Source organism: Salmo salar, chromosome ssa18 (assembly GCF_905237065.1).
Source record: "Salmo salar chromosome ssa18, Ssal_v3.1, whole genome shotgun sequence".
NCBI lineage: Eukaryota > Metazoa > Chordata > Actinopteri > Salmoniformes > Salmonidae > Salmo > Salmo salar.
This window is the reverse complement of record NC_059459.1, coordinates 81,925,806-81,953,748: the sequence shown is the minus strand read 5'-3', so window position 1 is coordinate 81,953,748 and position 27,943 is coordinate 81,925,806. Positions and strand designations below refer to the sequence as shown.

General features: G+C 41.5%; 3 protein-coding genes and 1 pseudogene across 6 annotated transcripts in view; 2 read left to right on the top strand and 2 right to left on the bottom strand.

Annotated features, from left to right (window-relative positions):
- The window catches only part of LOC106578179 (ladderlectin-like), a 40,078-nt gene extending 12,638 nt beyond the window's left edge, over nt 1-27,440 (bottom strand). The window contains exons 1-3 of the mRNA XM_045701691.1: nt 27,379-27,440; nt 26,294-26,358; nt 26,063-26,163 (exon numbers count right to left, since the gene is read on the bottom strand). Coding sequence (XP_045557647.1) covers nt 26,063-26,163; nt 26,294-26,351 — 159 coding nt within the window. The 5' untranslated portion in view covers nt 26,352-26,358; nt 27,379-27,440. The remainder of the gene's footprint in view (nt 1-26,062; nt 26,164-26,293; nt 26,359-27,378) is intronic.
- Nucleotides 5,686-7,619, bottom strand: LOC123728775 (saxiphilin-like; annotated as a pseudogene).
- Nucleotides 12,195-15,305, top strand: LOC106593334 (ladderlectin-like). Of its 3 annotated transcripts, none has more exons than XM_045701688.1 (6): nt 12,195-12,288; nt 13,306-13,370; nt 13,501-13,601; nt 14,005-14,181; nt 14,878-14,986; nt 15,132-15,305. In XM_045701688.1, exons 2-6 carry the CDS (start codon nt 13,313-13,315, stop codon nt 15,221-15,223), a joined length of 537 nt encoding a protein of 178 aa, XP_045557644.1. In that variant the 5' UTR covers nt 12,195-12,288; nt 13,306-13,312; the 3' UTR covers nt 15,224-15,305. The 3 variants fall into 3 exon arrangements, with proteins under 3 accessions (XP_045557644.1, XP_045557645.1, XP_045557646.1); XM_045701690.1 differs by having other exon boundaries at nt 12,240-12,288; nt 13,362-13,370; XM_045701689.1 differs by lacking the exon at nt 13,306-13,370 and having other exon boundaries at nt 12,230-12,288.
- LOC106593335 (equistatin-like) lies at nt 18,243-21,558 on the top strand. Of its 2 annotated transcripts, none has more exons than XM_045701699.1 (5): nt 18,243-18,338; nt 19,639-19,702; nt 20,378-20,500; nt 20,590-20,685; nt 21,381-21,558. In XM_045701699.1, the coding sequence occupies exons 2-4, from the start codon at nt 19,651-19,653 to the stop codon at nt 20,667-20,669; spliced, it is 255 nt and encodes an 84-aa protein (XP_045557655.1). In that variant the 5' UTR covers nt 18,243-18,338; nt 19,639-19,650; the 3' UTR covers nt 20,670-20,685; nt 21,381-21,558. The 2 variants fall into 2 exon arrangements, with proteins under 2 accessions (XP_045557655.1, XP_014040141.1); XM_014184666.2 differs by having other exon boundaries at nt 20,812-21,558.
- Nucleotides 27,441-27,943: the final 503 nt, after the last annotated feature.

Genomic DNA, 27,943 nt, shown 5'->3' with positions numbered 1-27,943 from the left:
GCACAGCTGTAGAGGGTTGTGGTTGATTGGGAGTCACACATAAGTTGCCTACGTTTCCGTTGTGTGGGGTGGGTAATTGTTCTTGTCACTGTTGTTGCACCTGACAGGACTGTGTTGGCTGTCAGTTTTGTTGTTTTGTGAATTGTATGGTGTTCGTAACATTAAAAATGACAACCCTAACTCCGCCGCATTTTGGTCCACTTCTTCCGTAGACAGCCGTTACATTGATATACTAAAAGCTCCATTGTTAGATTGTTTTAGCTTCTCCTACAGAAATGGTAGTCTGTCAGGTACTCAGCAGGAAGGTCTGATTTCTCTATTATTAAAACAAGACCCAGATGGCAAATATAAAGACCCAGTCTATCTAAAAAACTGGAGGCCCCTTACACTTCAATGTTGTGATGCTTAAATACTAGCAAAATGCAAAGCAATCAAAATTAAAAGGGTTTAATGACAGGTTTTTGACATGGACGATACATTGGATATAATATACGACAACTACTAGAAATAATAGAACATCATGAAACATATAAGAAGCCAGGAATAGTATTTATAGCGGATTTTGAAAAGGCATTTGATAAAGTAAGACTGGATTTCATTTATAAATGCCTGCTTTTTTTTAATTTCGGTAATTCTCTTATGAAATAGGTGAAAATAATGTATAGCAACCCCAGGTGTAAAATAGTAAATAACAGCTACTTCTCAGAGAGTTTTGCAATGTCAAGAAGAGTTAAACAAGGGTGTCTGCTGTCACCATATCTATTCGTTATGGCCATCGAAATGCTAGCAATGAAAATCAGATCCAATAACAGCATTAGAGGATTAGATATCCAAGGTTTAAAACAAATGCTGTCCATGTATGGGGTGGAAGGGTAGCCTAGTGGTTAGAGCATTGGACTAGTAACCGAAAGGTTGCAAGTTCAAATCCCCGAGCTGACGAGGTACAAATCTGTTGTTCTGAACAGGCAGTTAACCCACTGTTCCTAGGCCATCATTGAAAATAAGAATTTGTTCTAGTTAAATAAAGGTAAAATAAAAAAAAATGTATGCCAATGACTCAACTTTTAAATTAAGTCCGCAAGCTAGATCCCTGCATTGTCTCATTGAAGATCTAGATAACTTTTCTGTACTCTCTGGACTAAAACCTAATTATGATAAGTGTTCAATATTACGTATTGGATCCTTAAAAATACAACTTTTACATTACCCTGCATGTTTACCTATAAAATGGGATGATGGTGAAGTAGACGTACTCGGTATTCCGGTATTCATATCACAAAAGATAAAAATAAGCTCTACACAATGAATTTCAATAGAAAACTTGTAAAAATAGACAAGATCCTGCAACCATGGAGAGGTAAATACGTCTATTTATGAAAAAATGGCCCTGATTAACTCCTTAGTCATATGTCAGTTTACTCACTTACTTATTGCGCTGCCCACTCCTGATGATTATTTTTTGAAATCATATTAGCGAAATATGAATTGAAAATGATACTTTTTTCAAAGTAGCTCTCTTTTTCAAACAAGCATTGCAGAGCTGGCTACAATTTCAATTTCATCCCCTGAAAAGATACAACAAATATTACAACACATTATGGCTGAACTCAACTGTGCTGGTTGATAAAATACCTGTATTTATGGGAAAGATGTTTGAAAAGGGTATTTTGTTCTTAAATGATATTGTAAATTGGAATGGTATAGTTATGTCCTTCATGGAGTTATCAGAATTGTAAGGAAAGGTCTGCTCAATCCAAGAGTACAACCAATTGATTACAGCATTACTCCAAAAAAGGAGGAGGCAGGTGGCAGCAGGAGGAGGTAGGGAACTGGTCTGTCTGCCCAACATAAAGGATCAAAACTTGCGGAGGAATAAAAATAGCATAAATAGGAAAGTATACCAGTTTCATTAGAGGACCAGGATGTTGACAACTGTGCCATACAGATTGCAAAATAGTTGGGAAGAGATTTATGATGTACCTATTCCATGGTACAGGGCGTATGAGTTGATATATAAAACAACGCATGATTCAAGACTATGTGCTTTTCAGCAGAAATTATTATATAGAAGTCTTGCTACCAACAAAATGTTGAATATTTGGGGCATAAAATCATCGAAGCTCTGCAGATTTTGTTGTGAGGATACAGCATCAATAGACCATTTATTTTGGTATTGCCCTCAGGTAGCCTGTTTCTGGGTTCAGGTTCAGGAATGGCTGAAAATGCATAGCATTGATCTAAAATTGACCCTAGATATAGTACTGTTAGGAGATCTGGAGAGACCAGGTCAGTCAATTACTAACATGCTAACACTCTTAGTAAAAGTATTTATCTTCAACTCGCAATCTGTGGAATCTATTCGATTAAATAGATTGAAATTGTACGTTAAACATCACAGCATAGTTGAAAGATATGTGTTGCGTAGAAACCCGAAGTGGGTGGCCAACAGAGATAGATGGGATGGGCTGAGGGTTGGTATGTGGAATTGGAGACAAGTGGGTGTGGAGTTGCTGTGTGAGAGATTGACCATCATTCTAAGAAACAAGTAAAAAATAAAAAATTCTGCATAAAACTTAATAAAAAGTACATTTGAATGACACTAAGTGGCAGTGTTTTTACAACTAATGCCGGTTTGCTGAGGCTGATGCCGTGCAGGTGTTTGTACACATGCATACACACACACTCTCATTCAAATAAACACATATAATAACACACACATAGATGTAATAGTGCCAGACATGCACACAAACATATATAGTTGGAATTGCTGTTACAATTTTAGTTGTCCTTGATGCCCTTTGTTTTATATTTGCATTGTTGTTTGCTGTTTTCTTCTGTCTTTTCCTTTTTTCTCTTTCATTCTCTTGGTTGTTGGTGCATTGGGGGGTTCTTGGGGGTGGTGAGTGGAATTAATTGTATTTTTTATTTATTTTTCTCATCCTGGGGGTACTGTGGGAGGGGTCTCCAATGGTTGAGGGACAGCTATTGGGGGAATGTGGGGGGGATCTTGGAGGGGTCGGGTTCACGTTTTTTGGCCTGGTGGTAGATCGGCCAACATGCCCTTGAGCAGAGCATTGACCCTGGATGCTTCTGTGTGTCGCTCTGAATGGGAATCTGTGGATGACTGGTATGATGTAGTTGTTGAGCGGCTTCACTGCAAGTATATTGTATGTTTTGAGTATTCAATAAAAAAAACGAATAAAAATAAAATGCCGACAGATGACAGATTCACAACTAGCTCTTAGAAAACTTTGCAGTATTTTGTTTCTTTGTGTACTATTTTTGACATTATTAGTTCAGGAAATGTTTTGTGTCATTACGTACAGCCGGGAAGAACTATAGGATATTAGAGCGGCGGTAACTCAGCAGAACTAGCAACATTACGACCAGGAATACGACTTCCCTGGAGCAGATCCTTTGTTCACTCTCCCCAGAGCAATTTAATTTATTCCAGAGGCCGACCCACAACGTCACCGGTGGAGGAGAGGCACTCGAGGCGGCCTGCTGGTTCGACTTAGGAGGAGGGCACACCACCCACCGCTTCCGAGTATATTACTCGCTAATGTTCAGTCTTTGGTTAACAAAGTTGATGAGCTTAGAGCAAGGATTTCTTTCCAGAGAAACATCGGGGCCTGTAACATACTTTGTTTCACGGAAACATGGCTCTCTCGCGATACTCTGTCGGAGTCAGTAAAGCCAGCAGGATTCTCAGTACATCGCGCAGACAGGAATAAACAACTCTCGGGGAAGCAGAAGGGCGTGTTTCATGATTAATGACTCATGGTGTAATTCTAGGAACATACAGGAACTCAAGTCATTTTGTTCACCCGACCTAGAATACATCACAATTAATTGCCAACCATATTATCTCCCAAGAGAATTCTCCTCCGTCATCGCCACGTCCGTTTCCATCCCCCTCAAGCCGAAACCTCGACGGCCCTCAAAAGAACTTGATTGGACTTTATGTAAACTGGAAACCACATATCCTGAGGCTGCATTTATTGTAGCTGGGGACTTTAACAAAGCAAATCTGAAGACTACGCTGCCGAAATTCTATCAACATATTGACTGTCCTACTGGCGCTGCTAATACAGTCGACCATTGCTATTTAAACTTCCGGGATGCTTACAAGGCCCTCCCCCGCCCTCCTTTCGGCAAATCTGACCACGACTCCATCTTGCTCCTCCTGTCCTATAGACAAAAACTCAAACAGGAAGTGCCTGTGCTTCGTACTATTCAATACCCTAACCAGAAACCGTGGATAGATGGTAGCAGTCGCACCAACCACCGCATTTAATAATCATTACGCTCGAGGCCCTGAACCTCACCCTGTGCAACTGGGTCTTGGACTTACTTACAGGCCGCCCCAGGTGGTGAAGGTAGGAAACATCACCTCCACTCCGCTGATTCTCAACACTGCGGTCCCACAAGGGTGAGTGCTCATCCCCTCCTGTACTCCCTTTTCACCCATGACCGCGTGGCCAAGCACGCCTCCAACACAAGTTTGCAGACAACACTAAAAGGCTTGATTACCAACGATGAGACAGCCTACAGGGAGGGCGGCTCTGGGAGTGTAGTGCCTGGGAAACAACCTCTCACTCAATGTCAACAAAAGGAGATGATCGTGCACTTCAGGAAACAGCAGAGGGTGCACCCCCTTATCTACATTGATGGGACCACAGTGGAGAAGGTGGAAAGCTTCAAGTTCCTTGGCGTACACCTCACTGACAGACAAATGAACCACCCACACAGTGTGGTGAAGGCACAACAGAGCCTCGTCAACCTTGTGGATAAAGAAATTTGGCTTGTCACCTAAAACCCACACATTGCAGATGCAGTTGAAAGCATCCTGTCAGGCTGTATTGCCGCCAACGCTCGTCAGAGGGTGGTGCGGTCTGGCCAAGGAATTACAAATTATCCCCCCTCCAGGAAACTTACAACACCCAATGTCACCGGCAGGCCAAAAAGATCAAGGACAACCTCCCGAGCCACTGCCTGTTCACCCCGCTATCATCTAGAAGGCAGTCAGTACAGGTGCATCAAAGCCAGAACCGAGAGACTTAATAGCTACTCTCGCAAGGCCATCACTAGCACTTTAGAGGCTGCTACCTATAGGAAGCGGCTAGGAATCACTGGCCACGTCAAAAGTATTTACATATCTGCCATTCCTCATCTCATATGTATATACTGTAACTTCTTCCATAGGTTTATAGTCTTAATTCATTCCTACTTAAGTGTATACACGTTGTGTAATTTGTTAGATATTACTGCGCTGTCGGAGCTAGAAGCGCAAGCATTTTGCTACACCCACAACATCTGCTAATAACCTGCATGTGACCAATAGTTGATTTGCAATTACATTTGCATTGATGTCAGTGATTAGAGGGCAATAAAGTGCTGAGTACCAGGCAGTTATCAAGTATAGTAGGCTACTTATGACCATCAGCATAGCTTGGAAAAGCCCAGTCACATGGAATTGACTGCCTTCATGACCACAGGTGTGGTGGTAATACGGTCACCATAGCCTTATTCCTTCCATTTCCCAGAAATGGACTGGTTCAGCATATAACACCAACAATAAAGGAAGTGAAGCAACAATTTTAGCTCTGGATTTATTCATATAGAATGTGAATCAACGCCCATAGTACTGTAAAGACAAGCATCAAAGTAATTCCAATGTTTTTGCAAAGTCTTCTCAACGTCTTGGTTCCAATGCCTCTCATCAGCGAGCGCCACTATAATTAAACAAAAAACAAATATTAACACTCAGAACAAGCTGCAAAGAATGAACATTTAGTGAATGAGTGTACCTGCATGCACATTTGACAGAAGCAGTGCCTGGTGGAGTCTCAGTACCGGGATCTTTTGTCCAGTTCTGGTAACACACCAAGAGGAACCTACCAGAAGTGGACATGTTAAAAAGCTGTTGCATAAGTCTTATTTTGTTAGTCCCCATGAGGTCAAATGCTATTTCCAAGGGGGTTAAGGTTAGAATTAAGGTACGGTTTTTGTGTTAAGGGTAGGGGGAAATAGGATTTTAAATGGGACTGAATTGTGTGTCCCCACAAGGTTAGCTGTACAAGACTGGGTGAGCATTAACCTGTAGATCCCCAGTGTTGCTCAGGGGTGTATTCTCCCTGGCAGTCACACGTGGGGACGTAGACTCCAGGCGGGCCATTTATCACAGCATCTCTAACACGCTCACAAGGGGTCTTGGGTCGTTTCATAGCATCTGGACACACAGGTAACATACATTGTAACGTAGACATAACATTCTGTAAGCTTGGGTTGCCTCCCGTGTGGGACCCTACTCAGAAGTAGTTTATACGGAATAGAGTTCCATTTCAGATGCAACCTAGGGACTTCCTGGCTAAAAATGGAAATTCTGCTACTTGTTTAAAGGGCCCACAGTCAATTCAGTTCCTGTGTTTGTATCATATTGTATAACTGCTGATGAAAAAAAAAAAGACTGTAAAAGTGGGGGTAAATTCTATCAAGAAGTGACACTGATACTTGCTAGACAAGCCAGTCATACATACAGTTGAATGATTAAACCAATCATATCAGAACACCTCAGTCCAGCATCTAGACACCGATATACATCTCTGGAACTAGAGGAGTGGCAGGTAGCCTTGCCGTTAGGCCAGTAGTTCATATATCCATCTATGTTCCCTTCAGCAAGGCACAACCTTGATTATTCCAGTGTCAGAGGGTGTCCCATGGAGAACCGGTTATGAAAACATTTCCAAGTCACACCTGCATGTGTAAAATAGGACAGAGCAACACCCACTAATGTTTATTAAAATGCAGGTGTGAGGTATGTAACTCCTACCTCCCAGAGCAAAAACCGTGCTGACAAGCAGAATGATGGTCAATGTCGCCATGATGATAGGTCTCCTGAGAGAGAGAGAGAGAGAGAGAGGATTAGTTGAGAATTTTAATCAGCTGTGATAGTACTGGAATATTCCAAGTCAGTGGAATGGCTGGTGGAACTAGAGGAGAGGTTAAGGAAACCCTGTGTTAATTACAACACTTAAGCAACTGCTAAGGCAGCCTTTCCTAAATCCAGTCCTGAGGACCCCAAGAACCGAGTATTGGCAACACGGTGCTACTAGTCTCCTGCCAAAACTCAGGTATCATCTCTTCAACCGCATACAATAGATAAGCCTGGCACACAGGAATATGTATCCTTCAGATGGCTCCTCATTTCTTATGTAGTGAACCATCTTTGACGAGGGCCCATAATGCACTACATAGGGATTGGGAAGCAGCCTAGATCTAGTCATAGACTACCCATTTACTGCAAAGGTAACTATTAGTCTATGCTCTTAAATGCAGGGCGGTCACTCCACAAAATGGCACCCTATATAGTGCACTACATTTGACCAGGGACACATAAGATTAAGGTGCCATTTGAGATGCAGAGACTCTATTAAATAATGACACAATCTGACCTTCTGCACTCTTCCAAGGAATTCACTGGGTGTGTGTGTCTCTCTCTCTCTGTTGTCTGTGAGTTATGGTCTACCTCTTCCACCTCTCATTTTAAAGGACCAGTCACAGGTGTGACTAGTTGCCTCATTAACCCAACGAGAGATCCCGATGTACACCATTAGCCAGTGGTATAAAGTACTTAAGTAAAAATACTTTAAAGTACTAATAATTCGTTTTTTGGGGGTATCTTTACTGTACTATTTATGTTTTTGACAACTTTCACATCACTACATTCCTAAAGAAAATAATGTACTTTTTACTCCGTACATTTTCCCTGACACCCAAAAGTACTCGTTATATTTTGAATGATTAGCAGAACAGAAAAATGGTCCAATTCACACACTTATCAAGAGAACATCCCTGGTCATCCATACTGCCAAACTCCCTAAACACAAATGCTTTCTTTGTAAATGATGTCTGAGTGTTGGAGTGTGCCACTGGCTATCCGTAATTAAATTAAAAACAGCAAGAAAATGGTGCCGTCTGGTTTGCTTAGTATAAGGAATTTGAAATGATTTATACTTTTATTTTTGATACTTCAGTATATTTAAAACCTAATACTTTTAGACCTTTTCTCAAGTAATATTTTACGGGGTGACTTTCACTTTTACTTGAGTCATTTTCAATGAAGGAGTCTTCATAGGCAGTGAAGAGAGTTGTAGAGGAAGATGGGTCCAGTTTCGAGGGATCCAGAGATGTGAGTATGCCGTTGCCAATAGAGAGTGATAGGAATAACATGTGTTTCAGTAAGGTTGGTTTCTTAGCATTCATAGCCATGGTTATCAACTGTACCACAGAAATGGAACATAAATCACCGAAAATGTATGTTGTGGTGGCAGCTGCAGAGAACTCCTTGGGTTATGAGATTTTACAGCAGAACAGTTATAAGGTGTGATGAACGATAGTGTCCCGTTCTCCCAGGCTGCCGGCCTGCTGTAGGATAAGATAGGGCCAAGTAGTGGAATAGTGGTGAGGTTTTAATGGGTCTAGGATCAGAAAGGGTAATGTAGTGGAATAGTGGTGAGGTTTTAATTGATCTAGGATCAGATAGAGCCAAGTAGTGGAGTTGTCGTGAGGTTTTAATGGGTCTAGGATCAGAAAGGTTCATGTAGTGGAATAGTGTGATCCAAAATCACATTTGTGATGCATACTTGCTTTCAAAATGGCTGTGTTGTTTTTCTTGTGAAGTTTATGTCCTAACATAATCTAATTTTATGCTTTCGCCGTAAAGACTTTTTTGAAATCGGACAATGTGGTTAGATTAACGAGAAGTTTACCTTTAAAATGGTGTAAAATAGTTTATTGTTTGAGAAAATGAAATTATGAGATTATTGCATTTCACTGGCTGTTGAATAGTGTGTTCTCCAGAGAAGTTAACTGCCTTGTTCAGGGGGAGAACAACAGATTTGTACCTTGTCAGCTCGGGGATTCGATCTTGCAACCTTTCAGTTACTAGTCCAACGCTCTAACCACTAGGCTACCCTGCCTCCTCATATGTTTTGATAAGGTTTGTGTCACAACTAAAGTGGCCAAATAACTTCTTAAAAATTAAGCACATTAATCCCCTTTACAATGTGTAGAGCCCAACTGGAATACATTTGCCGCAACTGAGTTTCTCATTTGGGGAAAATAATTTTCACCAAAAAAATGCAGCTTGATAATAAAAGAAAAATGAAATGCTGAAAAGTCTTGAGTCAATAAGTATTCAACCTCTTTGTTACGGCAAACCTAAACAAGTTCAGGAGTAAAGATTTTCTTATCAAGTCACATTATAAGTTGCATGGACTCACTCTGAGTTCAATAATAATGTTTGACATGATGTTTGAATGACTACCTCATCTCTGTACCCCACACATATAATTATCTGTAAGATCCCTCAGTGGAGCAATGCATTTCAAACACTGATTCAACCTCAAAGACCAGGGAGTTTTCCAATGCCTTGCAACGAAGGGCACCTATTGATAGGTGGGTAAAAATTTAAAAAGCAGGACATTGCAACATGTGGTCAATTATCCATTTAATTGTGGATTTTGATGTGTGCTTGGGGTTATTGTCTTGCTAGAATATCCACTTGCGGTCAACGTCAGCATCCTGGCAGAGAGAACTCGTTTTTTTGGGCTATAATGTCCTGGTACTTGGTAAAGTTTATGATGCCATTGAGCTTAAAAAGGGCCACAGAACCAGTGGAAGCAAAATAGCTTCATAAACGTTAAAGATGCAGAACCATATTTTACTGTAGGTATGAGGTACTTCACTGCACGTGCTTCTGTTTTTCCACACCGAAACCACCGCTGATGTTCATAACTAAAGAGCTCTATTTTCATGTCATCTGACCATAGCACTGCCTGGAGTTTGATAAATGGCACTTGGATTGGAACCGGTGCTATTTCCTCCTTAAAGGGATAGTGCAATATTTTGGCAATTAAAACCTTTTTCTTCTTTCCCAGTCAGATTTTGTCTCTGCATGCAATTTGAAGGACTTTGAAGGTAGTTTTTCCAGTGATCACTAACTAGCGTCAGCGCAATGACTAGAAGTCTTTGGGATCTGCTCTCATAGCTAGCAATTGTGCTGAAGCTACAGTAGTTAATTAAAAAACGTCCTTCAAACTAAAGAAAGAGGGCTAAATAGACCAAAATCTCACAATATCCCTTTAATAACACCTTGACCGGTCATCTTTCCTCCTCTCTTCTTCTCACCTAACCTCTCCTCTCTCATATACCTCTCTTCCCTCCTCCTCTCCTCCCCTAACCTCTCCACTCTCATATACCTCTCTCCCCTACTCCTCTCCTCCCCTCTCCCATACCTCTCTCCCCTCCTCCTCTCCTAACAACACAAACCCTGGTCCTACTTTCACTCTCCCTCCTCCAGACCTTCAGCTTTAAACATTTTGTCGACATTTAGAAAGTTTGCATAGAAAAAAGATGTGACAATTGCCTGCTACAGTGAGATTCTGTTGAACTGTCTTGTGTCGATAAAAACAACTGGACGTAATAACTTCACCCCCCCAAAAAAAAAACATACCTAGAGTGTGGAATAAACAAGCGGTCTGTGCCAACGCATCGCCATGGTCTGTGCCAATGTATCATCATGGTCCGTGCCATGGTGGAACTTGCATTGTATGTCTGAAATAATTGTATGGTGAAACTTGCATCGAGCCTACCAGAAAAGCAAGGTGAAGCAATTCAGGCATTCTTGAAAGTCACAATAATCCTTGTCCTGAAAAAAAACTATTTTTATATTTGATTATAAAAAAATGCATGCAGTGGGCATAATAAAAGTCAAAATAAAACACTTTGCTTTTATAATTAAAGGATTGAATATTTATAGTTACGTGATAACATCACGCACCCCAACAAACAACGATTAATCAGACTCATTTTCCACAACAATTTGAACCCCCTTTTGTTCCATTCTTGGACTTTACTGTTGTCCACTCATCTTTCTCGCTAACTGTACTCAACATACTTTCAACTTCAAATGACACTTTTGCTTCCGCCATCTCCACCAAACTCCTCACATAACTCGAGAGGGAGGGGTCTGACTCGATCTGTCCATAAAAAGGAGAGGAGGTAGAGGTAGAACTCAATTTCAGCCAAAGGGAGAGTGTGGTGTCTAATTTCTGCATTACCAAATGAGGGGAGGTACAAACACACCAGTCTCAGTTAAACTACATATTTAATAATTAAGATACTTTTGCAAAAGTACTTTCACCTTCAATAATGCACTCTCTCGAATGAACCAGGAAGGTCCCAACACAATGGCTACTGAGATATTTTATACCCAAGAACCACCTCTTCAACGTACATTGACGAACCACAAATCTTAGGAACAGTTCACAAAGTTTAAGTTTTGTATGAAAATACATCTATAAAACACAGCAGACAGCAACTGCTATCTCAACAGTGTTTATTATATAGACGAGTGTCTGGTCTTCCTAGAACTGTCCCTCCCTGGTACGGTATAGTACAAAACCATTAGCTCATGTCGTCTGGAATGCTTTCTAGGCATTCTTATCAAAATATACCATAAATCTCCTCTGTCAGTGCTATCTCATAGAGGCCCATCCTCAGTAAAACACCTCTTGTTCCCACTCCTGGACAAGCTCACTGAGGGGAGTGACTTGCGCCCAGACAATGTGGAGACAAATAATTGGTTCCCCATTAATCACGCCATCCCTTCACATGGTTTAAGAATAGGTAAAGACACATTCACATATGAAGACAATGTTTCATTCTGTCCTCCTCTCTTGCTGATATTCTGCATAGCAACAGAGACATGTAAAAAACAAGTCTGACCTCTCCCCTCTCTGGGCCCCAAGTGACTGAGCCCCAGCTAAGGGAAATGTGCAACAGTATCTCACATAAGCATATTATACTAATGAAACATCTTAATTATCTGTTACCCAACTAATTCTGATTCATCCACCACAAGAGTTAGAACTCAACTCACAGGCAGGATTTCAGAAGGTGAGATTTCAACGTCTGTTCATCTAATACTGTATGTGACAGTATCCCAAATAGCCCTCAATTGCCTATGAAGTGCACTACTTTTGACCAGAGCCCGTAGTGAATATGTGGCCCTGCATTTGTTTTGAAGGATAATGCTAATTCCACAAACTCCCAATTACCCTCTGGACACGCCCCTCTCCTGCTAACTCACCACACCTGAACTCTCTCTGCTAATCACCAATTCCTCTTCCATTCCTTTGGTATAAAAGCAGCTTGTTCTACCTGGGTTTGTTCAGTAGTTGTGGTGTCCCAGTTCCTTTATTGGTCTGTTGTTGTTTGGCTAAAGTAAGTTCCTGCTATTGAAAAATGTATAGGGTTTTAATTTCCTGCGTTGTGGCATAATGTCCTGTTCGTCCTAGCCCAGTATTAGACCTTTAATTTAACTGTAAGGGACTTGTTACAGCTTGTGAGATGAGACATGGTCCAATGATGGTACCTGCTAGCAGAATGAGTCTTACATCTATAATCCTGTAGACTGTTCTGCTCGGTTGCCTTTTGCACTGCGTCTCAGTGAACAACAAACTGAAATGCTGTTTTTACTTTCACCCCCCCCCCCCATCAAAACCTTAAATGGATTTCATGTTGTGCTCAGCTGTCTAGCTAATCCACCTCACCATATGGGCACCATGCAGGGCCATATTGGAAATAGAAGAAACATGGATGTGCAAAGCCAGAACGCAACATAGGCAGCCAAATTTGGATGGGTAGTGTATAAATTTGATTTAGTTATTGATCAGTGCTGTAAATGGTGACTTATCAGAACCATGTAATGTATTATGGATGGCTCTTCAGAGGTGGGACCCATGCTGCTAGCAGGTACCTCATAGAACCATGTCTAGCAAGCTGTTGCTATGGAATGACCTTATACCTTGATTCATTAATTGGTATAATATTGGGCTGTGGTGTAGCTTACTGGTCAGTCGTATGGTAATGTGGAGTATTCGATCCAGCACCACATGTTATCACAGCCTTTCCTGATGGCCATTTCACCTTACCTACTGGTGTTATAAGCCACTAAGCCTTATCTGCCAGCCTTTAATATTATGCTTTTATTTTTGTTGGATAATAAAAGAACCAGAATTGAATATGGTTCAATAGCCAAAGCTGCAGGGCATTTCTACATTTGGGATCTAGGCCTCTATTACTCCTGTATGAGTGGAGAGAAATACCTGCCCAGATATTCTCCTCAGCCCTGCTTAGGGAATAGGATGGCATTTAGAAAAGCAGACATATTCCTGTTCTAATCTACTGTATGTGGAGTTGAATCTGGTTTTGATGGCTTCACTCTTTGTTTCGCTCAAGAGACTCCATGACCATGTTGACTAGTCTTCTGATTCTCAGTGCTGCCTTTGCTCTAGGAGATGCAAGTAAGAGTCCACTCTTCTTGACTCATTCTGTATTTTTCTTGTAGCATAGGTGACTGACTGATCTACAAATAATATTGTAGCTGTGATTTGTACACTGGCCTTTAAAGCCACATGTAACTTCTCCGTACAGATTCAATTCTAGAAGAAGACTTGTGTCCTTCCGGTTGGACCAAATATGGATCACGCTGCTTAATGTTTGTAAAGACTACAAGGAGCTGGCCTGAAGCAGAGGTATAACCCTTACCATCTAGTGTGAATTTAAAGTGGAAGTGCAGTTGAAATTAGCTCTTTGACATTACCTTAACGGTAATACTTTCTTAAATGGCAACACATGACTGATGTGAAATACTGAACTTCCCTTTAAGATGGGAATTTTCTATACATATTTAATGTGGAGTCGTGCCTCCTGTATACTAGAACCCACAGGACATGGTTTAAGACGGAGGTGAACTAATATCTTTAAGATAATGTTTTTAAAAGGTTAATTAGTTGTGATGGTCAAGTCCAGAAGACAAATTCTCAGCAACACTGGCTAATACATGAAATGTCTTTGTTCCCATCTACTGCTTGGCTGTTACTGTAGGTAATATTTTTTAATTGACTTGCCTAGTTAAATAAATACTTTCTTCTCTAGCGGAACTGTGTGTCCCTTGGTGATAAACTGGTGTCTGTACCCAACGTTGTGAAGTACCTTGGAGCAAACCTGTCATCTGTGCACAGCTCCGAGGAGGATGAGTTTCTACAAGCGTTGGTCTTGGTCAAGACTGTTGGTTTCCCTCCTACCTGGATTGGCGGATTTTATTCTGTGAAGGTGGGACCATTAAGCACAGTGTTATATAGAGCCATTACTGCAAGGAACTCCGTTCCATCTCATATTGCTCAAGTGAAGCGCAGACCTGGATTAAAAAAATAAACGTGAGGTGTGGCATGTAGGCACCTATAATTATTTTTCGTAGTTCTATCTGAGTTGTGTAATGCTATTTTGTGTGGACTCCAGGAAGACTAGCTGCTGCTTGTTAACAGCTACTGTAATGGGATCCACATAAAATATCAAGAGTACTTAGGTAGCCTAGCCGTTAAGACCATGGGTCCAATAAAGGCAAGGCTGCTAGTTTGAATCCCAGAGCTCACTCCGTGAAATCTGACGTGCCCTTGAGCAACGCCCTTAACCTAATTGATCCTGTAAGTCCTTCTAGATGAGAGAATCTACTAAATTACATTTAACTGTCAACTTCAGTAGGAGGTTTTTATACACATGTGAAACGGTTCTAGTTAAGTATAAATGTGATCTATTCCAGACAGTCTTCTTGTAAACGTGTGTGGTCTTTGAAATGCATTGGGATGATTGCGGATGTGAGGATTAGGCTCCACGTTGTTCGTTACACAAGCAACAGTCCCAGTCGGAGGGTTTTGAAGTAGTGGTAGCTTTAACTGTTTTGTTGTTTCAGGTGGTAGAGGAAGGACTACATTTTAGTTTGTATTCTGAAATCCCACTTTCCCCCCTCAGGACAGGCGGTGGTTCTGGAGCGATGGCTCCGACTTTGATCACCAGAACTGGGCAAAAGGAAGGCCTGATGCTGGTGCCAGAGAGGCCTGTATTCATATCAACTTTGGAGGTACAGTAATCCCAGTGTCATTCATTGATCCAGTCATCAAAAGAAACTTTATTCCCAGTTCATTTAACAATTGACTCATGTAGACTTTCCTACTGTTGTGTGTCTGTGTACAGCTGAATATTTTGGTTCTGTGTTTCGTCTTCAGGTCAAAAGCGCTGGAACAATGCTTTATGTGGAAGGAGCTTGCCCTCGGTGTGCTCCCTGAGACTCCTGCCGCTTCGCCAGACTATACATTAAAAGCAGCAATGCTATTCCGTAGTGTCTGCATCCTCAATACTTTGTTGAGGATTTGTTTACAGCCAATAAAACGTGTTCACTATTTTGTCTCATGAGTTATTGAACATGAATGATACGTTGTAGTTAGTACTTTCTCTTACTGGTCCCCTGTGGGACTCAAACCCACAACCCCAATGTTGCAAGTGCCATGCTTGACTGCGCCACCAGGACTTAACTATATGTTAATGTAGACCTGCAAAATGCCGCAATATGTTTAGGATACTGACGGTTGAAAAGACATGTTTAACCTGTCATGAAGTTATTTTGATTATGAATTTTTCTTAAGTTGTGTGTTAACCTCTCTAGGCTAGGCGGGACGAATTCGTCCCACCTACGTAACAGCCACTGCTATCCTGTGGCGCGATTTTCAAAACCTTAAAAATCCTATTACTTCAATTTCTCAAACATGACTATTTTACAGCCATTTAATAGGTCTAATATTGGGCTGTGGTGTAACTTACTGGTCAGTCGTATGTTAATGTGGTGTATTCCATCCAGCACCACATGTTATCACAGCCTTTCCTGATGGCCATTTCACCTTACCTACTGGTGTTACAAGCCACTAAGCCTTACCTGCCAGCCTTTTGTATTGTGCTTTTATTTTTTGTTGGACAATAAAAGACCCAGAATTGAATATGGTTCAACCATAATGCCTGCATTCTGACAGATTTGTCAATAGCCAAAGCTGCAGGGCATTTCTACATTTGGGAACTAGGCTTCTGATTCTCAGTGCTGCCTTTGCTCTAGGAGATGCAAGAAAGAGTCCACTTTTCTTGACTCATTCTGTATTTTTAATGTAGAATAGGTGACTGACTGATCTTCAAATAACATTGTAGCTGTGATTTGTACACTGGCCTTTAAAGCCGTATGTAACTTCTCCTTACAGATTCAATTCTAGAAGAAGACTTGTGTCCTTGCGGTTGGACCAAATATAGATCAAGCTGCTAAATGTTTGTAAAGACTACAAGGAGCTGGCCTGAAGCAGAGGTTTCGCCCTTACCATCTACTGTGAATTTGGAGGGACAGTGCAGTTGAAATTAGCTCCTTTACATTACCTTAAAGGTGATACTTTCTTAAACGGCAACACATGACTGATGTGAAATACTGAACATCCCTTTAAATTAACCTTTTAAGACAACATATTTTGCTACAGGGGTACAATAGGAACCATCTTTCACAATAATCCTATTGCAAGATATTCCCTACATAGTACACTGCTTTTAACCAGGGCCTATAGGGTCACAACTAGTCCACTATATAGGGAACAGGGTTCTATTTGGGACACAACTCATCCATCTATTCCATTGTCCTGTTCTTCCAGAAATACAAAAAGTCACCTTGATGACAAGGTTTGGTGAAAGAGAGGCACGCTAGCTATTCACCTTCTCCCACCTTCTCTCCTCCTCACAAAGGAATGCTGTTGGTCCTATCTCTCTTCCAATACTTTAGCCTTAAGACATTGATCTATCACCTCTCATCTTGCAGACTGTTTGAAATTAAATCACACTGAGATTGTGGTATTTCTTGCACAATACTTTTGCACTACGATTATGTAAAAACGTACTACAAACGTCTGCTAACATTAGCCACCGCTAGTTGAGAATCATTGGGAGTGGTGGGGCAGGCTGTGCCGGTCATCTTTTTTTTTTTATTTTTTTTTTCAAGGGTCTGAAAGATGTTGGAAATTAATATCTTGTTAATGCAAAGAGCAGGAAACTCTGGAAAAAAATACAAGTCGATTTATATAAATGAATGGCTCTGAATGCACTGTCAGCATGCAGCCAAAAGTTACCAACCACTTTTGGAGCTAACTAGCTAGTGCTCTCAAATGGAATCCTTATGTCGACAGCAGATGAGACTTGTGTTCATAACATGGCTAACTTACCTAGCTAACATGACCTAGCTAACAAAACAAGTTATTTTAACAGGATAGATAGCTGGCCATCAGCAACATTGGGTTGTCAATGAGACAGAGCTCGCTAACCAGCTGAGCCAGCAAACAAAATAATAATTTCGTATTTGAAAAAATACCCAACAGACTCTGCATTTCAGGAATCACAGTAGCAAGTATCCCTGGTGCACTGTTGAAATATTTAGCCATTTTAAACTATTTGTTTTTCAATGAAAACTCTACCTTTTTGTAATCATCTCAATGGATTTCATGTGTTTTAAACATGAGCTTGTCCAAGGTGTTGACACTTGACGACAGTGCTATTCATTGGAGCTCTACGATCAGATGCCCAACATTCTGGGGCAAAAGGTCAATAAGACAGACAGCAGGGTTGGCAGTTAATTAAAATGAATGTAACATTCCAGAGCTTATAGTTAAAGTTGCATCTAAAGTCTATCTGCTGACATCACAATGATGACAAAAGGTTTTCCTGCTCATTATTTATCTCATTCTGAAATGTCATTGTGTTTCCAAGACATTATAATGAACTTCAGACTACATCTTCCTCAGCTTCAATTAGGTAGAATTAAGTATCTTCATAACCATATTGTGACCCAATATGCAACACATGAATGTGTTACAAAAGTTGAATACCTTCACTTTGAATTGACCCCAACCCTGTCAAACCGGTAGATGTTGGACAGGTCCAGCAGGTGTTGGGCTGGACAGAAAGTATGCAGAGGTTTGAAGGATGAGAGATAGATTGAGAAAAAAAGAGGGAGGAGTCTGACTGGACGGGTCCTTAAAAAGGAGAGGAGGGAGACTTAGTACTCAACTCACAGGCAGGATTTCAGAAAGTGAGATTTCAACATCTGTTCATCTAATACTGTATGTGACCGTATCTCGAATAGCCCTCAATTGCCTATGAAGTGCACTACTTTTGACCAGAGCCCATAGTGAATATGTGGCCCTGCACTTGTTTTGAAGGATAATGCTAATTCCACAAACTCCCAATTACCCTCTGGACACGCCCCTCTCCTGCTAACTCACCACACCTGAACTCACTCTGCTAATCACCAATTCCTCTTCCATTCCTTTGGTATATAAGCAGCTTGTTTTGTCTGGGGTTGTTCAGAGTTTGTGGTGTCCCCGTTGCTTTATTGGGCCTTTTGTTGGTTGGCTAAAGTAAGTTCCTGCTATTGAAACGGCTCTATGATTTTCATTTCCTGCATTGTGGCATAATATCCTGTTCATCCTAACTTGTGTATTGTTATGGTGTTGCTAGTCCAGTATTAAACCTTTAATTTAAGTGTAAGGAAATTGTTACAGCTTGTGAGATGAGACAAGATACAATGATGTTACCTGCTAGCAGAATGTGTCTTACATCTATAATCCTGTAGACTGTTCTGATTGGTTGCCATTTGCACTGCGTCTCAGTGAACTAGAAACGATGAAATGCTATTTTTACTTTCAAATCAAAAATGGATTCCATGTTGTACTCAGTTATCTAGCCAATCCACCTCACCATATGGGCACCGTGCTGGGCCAGAACGGAAGTAGAGGAAACATGGATGTGCAAAGCCAGAACGAAACATTGGCAGCCATATTTGGATGGGTAGTGTATAAACTAGATTTAGTTATTGATCAGTGCTGTAAATGGTGACTTACTAGAACCATCTAGTGCATTATGGATGGCTCTTCAGAGGTGGGACCCATGCTGCTAGCAGGTACCTCATTGAAAATAATGTAAAGTGAAAGTTGTCAAAAATATAAATAGTAAAGAGACACCCAAAAAATGACTTAAGTACTACTTTAAAGTATTTTTAAATAAGTTCTTTACACCACTAACTAACGGCCCGACAACGGGACCGCTCATTGGGTTAATGAGGCAACTAGTCACACCTGTGACAGGTCCTGTTGGAAGAAGTAGACCGTAACTCAGAGACACCCAGTGAATCCTTTGTGAGAGTGCATCGTTATTTAATAGACGATCTGCATCTCAAATTCTACCTTAATGTTATGTGGCCCTTGTCAAAAGTAGTGCACTATATAGTTGTGCCATTTTGTGGAGCGGCCCCCTGAATTTAAGAGCATAGACTTATCCGTACCTTTGCAGTAAATGGGTAGTCTCTGACAATATCTATAATGCTTCCCATTCCCTATGTAGTGCATTGTAGGCCCTCATCAAAGGTAGTTCACTACATAAGGAGTGAGGAGCCATTTGGGAAGGATGCATATTCCTGTGTGCCAGGCTAATCTATTGTGTGGTTGAAGAAATGATACATGCGTTTTGGCAGAAGACTAGTAGCACCGTGTTGCCCGTACTTGGTTCTTGGGGTCCTCAGTACTGGGTTTAGAAAATTCTGCTTTGGCAGTTGATTAAGTTTTGACAGTAACAGTGGGTTTCCTTAACCTCTCCTCTAGTACCCACAGCCATTCCAGATTTAAAATGCTCAACTAATCTCGCTCTTGGTCTCTCTCTCAGGAGACTATCACCATGGCGATATTGACCATCATTGTGCTTGTCAGCACAGCTTTTGCTCTGGGAGGTAAGAGTGACGTAGCTCACACCTACTCACCACATTTTAATATAAACATTAGTTGGTGTTGCTCTGTCCTACTTCACACACATGTAGGTATTAATACGCAGGTGTGAATTGGAAATGCGTTAATATTCATAACCGGTTCTCCATGGGACACCCTATGAGGGGTCAGCCATTATCAACCTTGACACTGGAGAAATGAAGGTTGTGCCTTGCTGAAGGGAACATAGACGGATATATGAACTTGTCAGCTCACTGACTTGACCTACTGGCCCAACTCTCTAACTGCTAGGCTACCTGCCACTCCTCTACTTCCAGAGATGTATATTGGCGTCTAGATGCTGGACTGAGGTATACTGATATGAATGGTTTGATCATTCAACTGGATTTACGATAGGTTTGTTTAGCAACTATCAGGAAATAACACTGATACAATTTCCAGTCTTAGTATCATCAGCTGTTATATGGAACACAGAAACAGAATTGACTGCACAGGGCTTTTAAACAAGTAGCAGAACTTCAATATTTAGGTTGCATCTGAAACGGAACCCTATTCCGTATGAACTTCTTCTGACCAGGGCCCATATGGGACGCAACCCAAGATTCCAGAAATGTATATTCTGTCCGTACATTTTCCTGTAATGTGATGTCTACATTACAATGTATGTTACCTGTGTCCAGATGCTATGATACGACCCTGTGAGGATGCTAGAGATGCCGCTAAACATGGCCCACCTGGAGCCTACGTCCCCACGTGTGACGACAATGGACAATACACCCCTGAGCAATGTTCGGGCTCTACAGGTTAACAGTGACGCACATGCACACGAAATTCACTTGAATGTGATAATTCAATGTGTATATATTGTATATGCAACATGTCTTTCTGGTAGGTTACTGTTGGTGTGTGACCAGCTACGGACAGAAGATCCAGGGTACAGAGACCCCACCAGGCACTGCTATCAACTGCTAGCAACTGTTCCCCCAAGGTGTGTGTATATAATCATTCACTAAATGTTACTTCTTGCAGCTGGTTCTTGATGTGTCTAATTGTAGATGAAAGGTGTTGGAACTAAAGATGTAGAAGACTGACAGTTGTCTTTACTGTTCTACAGGAACTGATTCACATTCCATACAAATAAATACATGACGGAATCCAGAGATTAAACTGTATTTACTTACTTTATTGTTGGTGTGATATGCTGAACAATTTATCTGAACCAGTCCATTTCTGGGAAATAGAGGAAGGAGTAGGACTGTATTACCACCACAGCGGCGGTTACAGGACATGAAGACAGTCAAATTCCACGTGACCATGTAGTAGTTAGGCTTCTCCAAGCTCTGATGCTGGTGATGGTCATTAGTAGCCTGGTACTCAGCACTCTATTGTCCCTCTAATCACTCTGACAAAAGTTGGACAGCCGTTAAGGGGGTTGTGGGGTTAGTTTACACAGGCAAGGCCTTTTTAATGCCTATGGCTCTTGGGTCCATGATATGGGGCATCAGCTTACTCAGTGACACCCACAGAACACAATTGAAAGAGTTTACAAATATTAGCATCCTAACTCTGATTGGAGGACTTGGACTGTGGAATCAAATCTGTCAGTATTTCCTTTGTGGATTTGTCTTTATATGGCAGCTTTCATTCTCTATAGACATCAACATGTCATTCCAATATATACAGGAGTTCAGCAGAGTCCACAATCAGAACCATGCTACTCTGAGGCTGAAGAATTGTTCCAGGCCACTGAGGGATGAAAGACCCCTTTACTGAATCTACATCTTCACATTTCACTAAATCATTGCGTTGTTTGCTTCATGCATTCTATCATCCTGTAAAATAAATGACATGCTCTTCGTCATTTGCTGCCATCTGATCTTTTAGGGCCAGACTATGATCTATTAATGGTTAGGGTACGTCATGCCAATATTTGGAGGCAGGGAAGTAACTTGTATGAAAATTGTGGCTCAGTTGGTAGAGGATGGTGTTTGCAACACCAGCTTGGTGTTTGCAACGCCAGGGTTGTTGTGGGTTCGATTCCCACGGGGGGGCCAGTATGAGAAGAAATGTATGCATTCACTACTGTAAGTCGCTCTGGATAAGAGTGTCTGCTAAATGACAAATGTACAGTATTAGCTAGCATTAAAGTATCGGTTATTCACGTCATTGCCCTATATGAACAGGACATCCAAGAAGTGAAATGAATAACTTCAGAGGGTTAAGTAAATGTTCAGCCTATAATTTTCTAACTAGTTTATTTTATAACTAAAACACACATGACCAGAACAATGTGGGCAACTGCTCGTCAAACATCTCATTCCAAAATCATGGAGTTGGTCCCCTTTTGCTATAACAGCCTCCACTCTTCTGGGAAGGCTTTGCACTAGATGTCGGGAACATTGCTGTGGGGGACGTGCTTCCATTCAGCCACAAGAGCATTAGTGAGGTCGGGCACTGATTTTAGGCAATTAGGCATGGCTCGTAGTTGGCGTTCCAATTCATCCCAAAAGTACTCGATGGGGTTGAGTCAAGTTCTTCTACACTAATCTCGACAAACCATTTATGTATAAACCTGCACGGGGGGGGGGGGACTGTCATGCTGAAACAGGAAAGGGCCTTCCCAAAACTGATGCCACAAAGTTGGAAGCACAGAATCGTCTACAATGTCATTGTATGCAGCAGAAGACCATTGTTCCTCCACCAAACTTTACAGTTGGCACTATGCATTCAGGCAGGTAGCATTCTCCTGGCATCTGCCAAATCAAGATGTGTCCGTCGGACTGCCAGATGGTGACGCGTGACTCATCACTCCAGAGAACGCGTTTCCACTGCTCCAGAGTCCAATTGCGGTGAGATACACACCGCTCCAGTCGACTCTTGCCATTGCGCATGGTGATCTAAGGGTTGTGTGCGGCTGCTCGGCCATGGAAACCCATTTCGTGAAGCTCCCGACAAACAGTTCTTGCGCTGACATTGCTTCTAGCGGGCTGTTCTAAACTCGGTAGTGAGCGTTGCAACCGAGGACAGACGATTTTTACTTAGGCGTTACGCGCTTCAGCACTCGACGGTCCAATTCTGTGAGCTTGTGTGACTTACCACTTCGTGGCTGAGCCGTTGTTGGTCCTAGACTTTTCCACTTCACAATAACAGCACTTACATTTACAAACTAACTTGTTGAAAAGGTGGCTTCCTATGACGGTGCCACATTGAAAGTCACTGAGCTCTTCTGTAAGGCAATTCTACTGCCAATGTTTGTCTATGGAGATTGCATGGCTGAGTGCTCGATTTTATACACCTGTCAGCAAGGGGAATGTTGCGACAAACAAAAAACATCCAATCAGTGGCAGTACTTTAGGGCGAAAACAGCAAGTTGATGAAAGAAAATGTCAGGTATCATGCAAGCTGGACAATTGAGTGGAAAACATCGCCTGGCCCGATGAATCTCTAAGCAGCATCAGTCCACGGCCACATCCTGCCTGGTGTCAACGGTACAGGCTGGTGGCGGAGGTGTAATGTTTCCCTGGTACACGTTAAGTCCCTTGATACCAAATGAGCAATGTTTCCAAGCCCTGAAGAACTCAAGCTTTTCTGGAGGCAATGGGGGGGATCCAACCCAGTATTAGATGGGTGTACATGTCTTTTCATTATTTAAACTGGTCTACCTTCAGATGAGTCTTGTGAGGCTTGTGTGAAAAGCAAAACAACCGCCATTTTATCTTTTGATGGTGGGGTCATAGTGTCTTTTGAAGAATGTTTAGGGATTTTCACCCTCATTATTCCCAAAAGGTCTTAATGATGAAATGCCTATTTATGTTTTAAATGTGAACATGAATTAATGCTGCCACTTTAGTTTACTCATGTTTTATTCTTGTACGGAAACTTACTTGATAGGTCTATGTCCTCTCTGTGATTTTAGTCTTGTTTGACACGTTATGTTCACACTTTATTAGAATACTCATGAAACGCACAGTTATTTTTGGGTAACACTTATTTTTCTCTCATACTCCAACCCCATTGGATGCATTGAACGGATGTGGTTGGAGCAATGTCTACATAGAGGTGCAGGTTGTGAACACTGGAAAGCTCTGACGAGGGCGATACGTACAGCTTTAGAGCAGTCAGACTAGCATAGTGTTCGGTGTTCTTTCTCGTCTTATTCAAAACCATGCACCTGCAAATAGATGTGCGAGTGCCTTTTGAATCCTAGTCAGAGTACAATAAAAATGTGGGGTTTAACTAGAGTTCTAAGGTCCGCAGTTCTTTGAACAACCTTACGGTTCTTGGCACTGAAAATTTGGACTTGCATGTCACCTCATGATTTTATTTTCTCTCCAAGGATCACTTACAAGGGGTTCTTCAAATTGTAACTAGGGGGAACTCCTAAACGATACTCCAGGAACCTGCACCTGAGTGGCACAGCAGTCAAAGGCACTGCTGAGTGGTGACAAAGGACAGGCATAACACTTAATGACCTTCTCAGTTCTTTAACACACAACTTAAGAAACATTTATAATCAAAAGAACTTGGCGCAGTCAAGCATGGCACTTGCCAGGGTTGTGAGTTGAGTCCCACAGGTGACCAGTAAGAAAAGGTACTAACTACAACGAATCAATCATGTTCAATAACTCATGAGACAAAATAGTGTACACATTTTATTGGCTGCAGACAACTCCAACATTTGTGTAGTAACTGAAACTTCATTTAGCAGCAACAATATTTGACTTTACCATGAAGTATTAAGGATGCAGACACTACGGAATAGCATTGCTGCTTTTAATGTATAGTCTGGCGAAGCGGCAGGAGTCTCAGGGAGCACACCGAGGGCAAGCTCCTTCCACATAAAGCATTGTTCCAGCGCTTTTGACCTGAAGATGAAACACAGAACCAAAATAGTCAGCTGTACACAGACACACAACAGTAGGAAAGTATACATGAGATTCAATTGTTGAATGAACTGGGAATAAAGTTTAATTTGATGACTGGATCAATGAATGATACTGGGATTACTGTACCTCCAAAGTTGATATGAATACAGGCCTCTCTGGCACCAGCATCAGGCCTTCCTTTTGCCCAGTTCTGGTGATCAAAGTCGGAGCCATCGCTCCAGAACCACCGCCTGTCCTGAGGGGGGAAAGTGGGATTTCAGAATACAAACTAAATGTAGTCCTTCCTCTACCACCTGAAACAACAAAACAGTTAAAGCTACCACTACTTCAAAACCCTCCGACTGGGACTGTTGCTTGTGTAACGAACAACGTGGAGCCTAATCCTCACATCCGCAATCATCCCAATGCATTTCAAAGACCACACACATGTTTACAAGAAGACTGTCTGGAATTGATCACATTTATACTTAACTAGAACCGTTTCACATGTGTATAAAAGCCTCCTACTGAAGTTGACAGTTAAATGTAATTTAGTAGAGTCTCATCTAGAAGGACTTACAGGATCAATTAGGTTAAGGGCGTTGCTCAAGGGCACATCAGATTTCACGGAGTGAGCTCTGGGATTCAAACTAGCAGCCTTGCCTTTATTGGCCCCATGGTCTTAACGGGCTACTCTTGATATTTTGTATGGAACCCATTACAGTAGCTGTTAACAAGCAGCAGCTCCTCTTCCTGGGGTCCACACAAAATAGCATTAAACAACTAACACAGAACTACGAAAAATAATTACAGGTGCCTACATGCCACACCTCACGTTTATTTTTTGAATCCAGGTTTGCTCTTCACTTGAGCAATATGAGATGGAACGGAGTTCCTTGCAGTAATGGCTCTATATAACACTGTGCTTAATGGTCCCACCTTAACAGAATAAAATCCGCCAATCCAGGTAGGAGGGAAACCAACAGTCTTGACCAAGACCAACGCCTGTAGAAACTCATCCTCCTCGGAGCTGTGCACAGATGACAGGTTTGCGCCAAGGTACTTCAACGTTGGGTACAGACACCAGTTTATCACCAAGGGACACAGTTCCGCTAGAGAAGAAAGTATTTATTTAACTAGGCAAGTCAATTAAAAAATATTACCTACAGTAATGGGAACAAAGACATTTCATGTATTAGCCAGTGTTGCTGAGAATTTGTCTTCTGGACTTGACCATCACAACTAATTAACCTTTTAAAAACATTATCTTAAAGATATTAGTTCACCTCAGTCTTAAACCATGTCCTGTGGGTTCTAGTATACAGGAGGCACGACTCCACATTAAATATGTATAGAAAATTCCCATCTTAAAGGGAAGTTCAGTATTTCACATCAGTCATGTGTTGCCATTTAAGAAAGTATTACCGTTAAGGTAATGTCAAAGAGCTAATTTCAACTACACTTCCCCTTCAAATTCACAGTAGATAGTAAGGGTTATACCTCCGCTTCAGGCCAGCTCCTTGTAGTCTTTACAAACATTAAGCAGCGTGATCCATATTTGGTCCAACCGGAAGGACACAAGTCTTCTTCTAGAATTGAATCTGTAAGGAGAAGTTACATACGGCTTTAAAGGCCAGTGTACAAATCACAGCTACAATGTTATTTGTAGATCAGTCAGTCACCTATGCTACAAGAAAAATACAGAATGAGTCAAGAAGAGTGGACTCTTACTTGCATCTCCTAGAGCAAAGGCAGCACTGAGAATCAGAAGACTAGTCAACATGGTCATGGAGTCTCTTGAGCGAAACAAAGAGTGAAGCCATCAAAACCAGGTTCAACTCCACATACAGTAGATTAGAACAGGAATATGTCTGCTTTTCTAAATGCCATCCTATTCCCTAAGCAGGGCTGAGGAGAATATCTGGGCAGGTATTTCTCTCCACTCATTCAGGAGTAATAGAGGCCTAGATTCCAAATGTAGAAATGCCCTGCAGTTTTGGCTATTGAACCATATTCAATTCTGGTTCTTTTATTATCCAACAAAAAATAAAAGCATAATATTAAAGGCTGGCAGATAAGGCTTAGTGGCTTATAACACCAGTAGGTAAGGTGAAATGGCCATCAGGAAAGGCTGTGATAACATGTGGTGCTGGATCGAATACTCCACATTACCATACGACTGACCAGTAAGCTACACCACAGCCCAATATTATACCAATTAATGAATCAAGGTATAAGGTCATTCCATAGCAACAGCTTGCTAGACATGGTTCTATGAGGTACCTGCTAGCAGCATGGGTCCCACCTCTGAAGAGCCATCCATAATACATTACATGGTTCTGATAAGTCACCATTTACAGCACTGATCAATAACTAAATCAAATTTATACACTACCCATCCAAATTTGGCTGCCTATGTTGCGTTCTGGCTTTGCACATCCATGTTTCTTCTATTTCCAATATGGCCCTGCATGGTGCCCATATGGTGAGGTGGATTAGCTAGACAGCTGAGCACAACATGAAATCCATTTAAGGTTTTGATGGGGGGGGGGGGGGTGAAAGTAAAAACAGCATTTCAGTTTGTTGTTCACTGAGACGCAGTGCAAAAGGCAACCGAGCAGAACAGTCTACAGGATTATAGATGTAAGACTCATTCTGCTAGCAGGTACCATCATTGGACCATGTCTCATCTCACAAGCTGTAACAAGTCCCTTACAGTTAAATTAAAGGTCTAATACTGGGCTAGGACGAACAGGATATTATGCCACAACGCAGGAAATTAAAACCCTATACATTTTTCAATAGCAGGAACTTACTTTAGCCAAACAACAACAGACCAATAAAGGAACTGGGACACCACAACTACTGAACAAACCCAGGTAGAACAAGCTGCTTTTATACCAAAGGAATGGAAGAGGAATTGGTGATTAGCAGAGAGAGTTCAGGTGTGGTGAGTTAGCAGGAGAGGGGCGTGTCCAGAGGGTAATTGGGAGTTTGTGGAATTAGCATTATCCTTCAAAACAAATGCAGGGCCACATATTCACTACGGGCTCTGGTCAAAAGTAGTGCACTTCATAGGCAATTGAGGGCTATTTGGGATACTGTCACATACAGTATTAGATGAACAGACGTTGAAATCTCACCTAATGAAATCCTGCCTGTGAGTTGAGTTCTAACTCTTGTGGTGGATGAATCAGAATTAGTTGGGTAACAGATAATTAAGATGTTTCATTAGTATAATATGCTTATGTGAGATACTGTTGCACATTTCCCTTAGCTGGGGCTCAGTCACTTGGGGCACAGAGAGGGGAGAGGTCAGACTTGTTTTTTACATGTCTCTGTTGCTATGCAGAATATCAGCAAGAGAGGAGGACAGAATGA